Source organism: Chiloscyllium plagiosum, unplaced genomic scaffold, assembly GCF_004010195.1.
Source record: "Chiloscyllium plagiosum isolate BGI_BamShark_2017 unplaced genomic scaffold, ASM401019v2 scaf_8789, whole genome shotgun sequence".
NCBI lineage: Eukaryota > Metazoa > Chordata > Chondrichthyes > Orectolobiformes > Hemiscylliidae > Chiloscyllium > Chiloscyllium plagiosum.
In genome coordinates this window covers 34,391-39,795 of record NW_025214861.1, presented here as the reverse complement: position 1 = coordinate 39,795, position 5,405 = coordinate 34,391, and the positions used below count along the sequence as shown (strand labels likewise).

Sequence of the window (5,405 nt, the reverse complement as noted above, 5' to 3'; positions counted from 1 at the left end):
CCGCTGAGGTTTACTGAGTCCTCTGCTCAGCAGAATGGTTCCTTCTGATCTACCCTGCCTCTTGTAGACCTCTGTCAGACACCCCGTGTCACGAAGTTGAAGGGGTGTGCTGCACCTTTAAGAGAGAGTAAACGCTTTTTTTGCTTACAAGTGCCTGTCACATGACCAGCGAGCAGTCTCAGAGTGTACTAGAAAATTAGACCTCTGTCAGACACCCCGTGTCACGAAGTTGAAGGGGTGTGCTGCACCTTTAAGAGAGAGTAAACGCTTTTTTTGCTTACAAGTGCCTGTCACATGACCAGCGAGCAGTCTCAGAGTGTACTAGAAAATTGAAAGGACGCGACATTTGGCTGTGAAACAGATACCTGAGTTTTGCTTGCTGTTTCGACAACAATTCGAATCTAACCAATCAGTTGAAATTATGCCCCGGGATACTAAAACCCAAACCGATTTTGAATTTATTGTTTTCGCCAACCTTGAACCAATGAGATGATCCGATGTTAGGAGGATATAAAAAAAGCAGGCATTTTGAAAGTCAGACAGAGAGTAACTGTCATCGACAGAGTAACTGCCATCAAGAGAGAGAGAGAGACTGCCATTTAAAACCACTCTCTCTCTCAAAGGTACCTTTTCCATATGAAACATGTTCACAGAAAAGACAGCACATGACTCAGGGAGATCTATAGCCAAAAGGAGCAGGATACTGGAGATGACAGCCGCTAATGTGGTTTTGAAATTAAGTTGATGCCACTTTAATAAGTGTTTTATTGGAACAGCATATTGTTACAGAGTTGGAGGCAGGTTATAAGCGGTTTCGAGAGAAGTGGGGGTGCTTAGAGTTGTGAATGGTGAGTTACGGAATAAATTGATGTTATTTTCATGAAAGAGTGGAATTTTGGGAATTCCCTGTCACTCATACTTACGAGGCGAGGTGAGCTGTTCTGGGTGTTTGCTTTAACTCATGGAAAGGTCACGCTGCGTCGCAAAGCCTGCCTTGCTCCAATGAAACTGACCCGAGGCGTATCCAGCCTCCGACCTGCTCCGTCCCAGGCAATGTCCTCCCTCTGCACCTCCCCTCCAGTCCAACCCCATTCCTTCCGACAGTGTGGGGACCGGAACTCCAGCTGTGGCCTGGACAGCTCTGGCGTAACCTCCCTGCTCTTACAACCCACACCTCGACTGATCAAGGCAAGCGTGCCCTGCCCTCCCCCCCCCCCCACCCACCACCTTGACCGTCTTAACCTGCGACTTGTGGACCCACACATCAAGGCGCCACCTTTAACACGACATGACTCCGTCCCCGCGCGCTTTTCTCGAGCTGGGCTGAAGAGCGGCCCACCTGCCCTCCCTCCCCCATCCTCACCGGTTGGCGTTCCGCGGCGGACGCTTACCGTGAAGAGCACTCCCTGTTTGTTCACTCGTTCAATCTCCTTGGGCGTCCCCAGTCTGGTCCAGCGCACCAGGAAGTTCTCGCTGCGGGACGGAGGCAGATCGAAAAGGGTCACGCTTGCCGCTGGGAGGTAGGAAGGCCGAACGTCACTCCCCACTCACGACCGGGGTGGTGGGGGGGGGGGGGGGGGGGATCGCGGATTCCGAGAGGCTGGCGAAGGAATCGCGTGGGCGTACTCTCCTTCACAGGACATCGTTGGTCGGGCCCAGCTTTTAATGACCCCGTTTCTCCCCCTCCTTGGGAAGGTTGGGGTGGGAGGGGGAAAGCCGCCATCTTGATCTGCCATTTTGAACCGTGTGTGGTGTAGGGACCTCCCCACACAGCGCCCTCAGGGAGGGAGAGCCAGGATTCTGACCCAGCGACACCCCATATATTTCCGAGTCGGGACGGTGAGGGGCTCAGAGGGGAACTTGCAGGGGGTGGTGTTCCCATGTATCTGCTGCCCCTTGTCCTTCCCGATGGAAGTGTCCGTGGGGTTTGGAAGGTGCTGTCTGAGGAGCCTGGGCGAGTTGCTGCAGTGCGTCTTGTAGATGGTACCCACTGCTGCTACTGAGCGTCCGGGGATGGAGGGAGTGGGGGTTTGTGGGTGTGGGGACAATCGAGCCGGGGGCTGCTCTGTCCCTGGATGGTGTCAAGCTTCTCGAGTGTGGTTGGAGCTGTTCCCCCCCCCCCCCCCCCCATCCAGGGCAAGTGGGGAGTATTCCCTCACACCCTCCTGACTTGGGCCTTGTCGATGGTGGGGACAGTCTCTGGGGGGAGTCAGGAGTGGAGTTACACGCTGCAAAATCTTGGGGCAATTTGGAATGTGGTAGAGTGTTGGCTGGGGGGGCAGATGGGAGGGTGAAATTGGTGGGGGGAGGCGAATTAGGAGGCAACTTGTTGTGACTGTGACCCGGTCAGACAGGCAGACCGCAGGGAATCTGAGTTCCCCAACCGGGGCTGTTAACCAGGTCCAATCAGGGAGCCCTGGCTGACAGGCACAAACAGGGAGGGGGTGAGAGGTTCTGCTCACTCTGAGAGCTGGCTCAGAGGGAGCTGGATCAGTGTGAAGGATGCTCCCCGTGGAATCGAACGGTGATGTGGTGACGGGTTACCAGCTTCTGAGAAGGTATTTGAAGTTTGAAGGGAAAAAAAAGAGCAGCTTCTCTCTTCTGCCATCTCCAAACGGCAAATGGCCGTCTCCCAAGGAGGAGAGGAAGTGGCTAAGGGATGGGAGAAAGGAGCAAGATTGGATCTGAACACCCATCCCCCTCGTTGACTCAGCGGGCACTGTCCGTCACACCGGACAGGGGAAGGTTCGAATCTGAAGGCGCCATAACTCTGGTCCGATTGTACTCCAGTGCAGAGTCGGGGGGCGGTGGGTCGTACTGCATCCCGTCCTCGGGGATCGGGAAGTCGGGATTGAGGTGCCGGGTGGGGTGGGGTGGAAGGTGGCGGGTACGGGACTCACCTGATGAATTCCGACTGAACCGGGTCGTACAGGGACATGAGCAGCTCAGCATCCTCACTGATGTTGCAGACAAAGTTGTTCAGGTTGACGTACAGGCTGTAGGTATGGCAGCTGTTGAAAAGGGACTGACGACACACCTCCATACTGTGGATCCTGGACTGAATCAGAGAGAGAGACACACAGAGACGGAGGGGGGAGACAGAGAGGATGGGAGAGAGAGAGGGGTAGGGAGAATAGAGAGAGGAATGAGGGATTGGAGAGACAGAAGCAGACAAAATGAGGGGAAGAGAGAAAGGGAGCGGAGAGAGAGAGACCAGACCATGAATGAATCATTCAGGTGCACGATACTCATTATTACACACTCAGTCACTTAATAAAGGGATATACTGTCAGAGGGTCAGTACTGAGGGAGTGCTGCACTGTCAGAGGGTCAGTGCTGAGGGAGTTCCGCACTGTCAGAGGGATCAGTGCTGAGGGAGTTCCGCACTGTCAGAGGGTCAGTACTGAGGGAGGTCCGCACTGTCAGAGGGTCAGTACTGAGGGAGTGCCGCACTGTCGGAGGGTCAGTACTGAGGGAGTGCCGCACCATCGGGGGGTCAGTGCTGAGGGACTGCCGCACCGTTGGAGGGTCAGTGGTGACGGAGCACCGCACTGTTGGAGGGTCAGTACTGAGGGAATGCCGCACTGTCAGAGGGTCAGTGCTGAGGGAGTGCTGCACTGTCAGAGGGTCAGTACTGAGGGAGGGCCGCACTGTCAGAGGGTCAGAATTGAGGGAGTGCCGCACTGTCAGAGGGTCAGTACTGAGGGAGCGCCGCACTGTCGGAGGGTCAGTACTGAGGGAGTGCTGCACTGTCGGAGGGTCAGTACTGAGGGAGTGCTGCACTATCAGACGGTCAGTGCTGAGGGAGGGCCGCACCATCGGGGGGGTCAGTGCTGAGGGAGTGCCGCACTGTTGGAGGGTCAGTGCTGAGGGAGTGCCGCACTGTCAGAGGGTCAGTGCTGACGGAGCACCGCCGTGTTGAAATTTAATTCTTGTCCAGTCTTGGCCGAGATTCAACTTATGGGCAGCACTCGCGAAAGGATTTAAGCTGCTGCCATGGCTGGCGTTTGTGGGATCTTGACGTGCAGGGAACGGTTGAACAGCAAGGAGCCGCGTCAACGTGCCGGCGAATGGGTGGGAGAGACGCCCCGGCCTTGGGGAAGGCCTGACAGGAATGTCCGCTGCCCCTCCCTTTCCTGGAATTTCGCCCGGAAAGGGTGGGCTTACCTTCTCTTCCTGAATCCTCTCGTTGATACCCCTCGAGACAGCCTCGTGGGCTTTGAACAGCGAGATGGTGCTGGTCAGGTCTGGATCCTGGACGTTTCCGTTTTCATCCCGAACGACCAGATCCAGCCCCAGGATCCTGGAAGCAAAGAACAACCCCACTCCCGTCAGCTCCCACCGTCTGGAACTCCGGCAGCGGTAACCTCGAGGTTATCGAGACTGGTTACCCCCCCCTCTCCTTCCCTCCGTTTCCCGGAGACACCCGAACCAGTTTTCCCATTGGCTCACTGAGGGGGCAAGACTTGTCGAAATTTTCCATTAGGACCACCCGTGCAAGAATGCCAGGTTTCGGGGCCGGGGGGGAAGAAAGGGAACAACAATTGACACGGCTTACGGAACGGGCGCCGACTCGTTTGAAAGTCCATTCGGCCCGTCTTTGCCTGCGGTGGTTCTGTCCCGCTAATCTCCCGCCTTGCCTCCCTCCCCACCACCCCCATCCAATGCCCAAACCAAATATCCCCGCCGTCAGGCCGTCTCTAGTTGGTTGGCGTGGGGAAAGCACTGGGTTTTCCGCGCTGGGTTTGAGGGTGACCGAACCATCGTGCCTGGCGACGTCTCCACCATTCAGGCCACCAATCGGTGCCCTTTCCTCAGCAGGCCGACAACGTCGCTCTCGCTGGCATTCTTGCACGTGGGTCCTGACGGTGTCGAGGTGGTTGATGGCTCAACTGCATTCCTTTATCCACCTCATCTCCTTGACTGTGAGATCCCGGTGAGCTTTGGGAGCGATTCCCCCCCCCCCCCCCCCACCTCCCCCACCACCCTGGGGCGGGCAGAATGGCCTCACCTGTTCCCGTAGTCGATCTTGGCAATGACCTTGCTCTTCAGCTCTGTCAGCTCGTCCTTCGGCAACGTTCCCGACAGGATCTGGGAGCGGCCCTCGATCAGACTGTACGTCATGTCTCGCACGTGGTAGAACATGGCCTTGTTACCGCTCTGGACGGGAGACAGGAAGAGACAGGGTGTTCGCTCGCTCACTCGCCCCGCGGGCTGCTGGGATTTCAGAGGGAAAGGAGCAGAGGTGGCCTGCTCTGCCTTTCAATGGCTGACCATGAGCAACCTCAACTCTTACCTTTCCCTCTCGATTTCCCCACAGTAGGCTTTTGCTCAAAATACGGAAAATCGGGATTGAAGATGATTTAGCGGTTTGGATCGGAAATTGGCGAGCTGAAAGAAGACAG

General features: G+C 56.3%; 1 protein-coding gene across 1 annotated transcript; it reads right to left on the bottom strand.

Moving 5' to 3' along the window:
* Positions 1-277: 277 nt before the first annotated feature.
* LOC122548054 (dedicator of cytokinesis protein 5-like) lies at positions 278-5,158 on the bottom strand. Its single transcript, XM_043686618.1, has 5 exons — positions 5,012-5,158; positions 4,168-4,303; positions 2,901-3,058; positions 1,364-1,473; positions 278-321 (listed from the first exon to the last, which is right to left on the bottom strand). Exons 1-5 carry the CDS (start codon positions 5,143-5,145, stop codon positions 278-280), a joined length of 582 nt encoding a protein of 193 aa, XP_043542553.1. The 5' UTR covers positions 5,146-5,158.
* Positions 5,159-5,405: the final 247 nt, after the last annotated feature.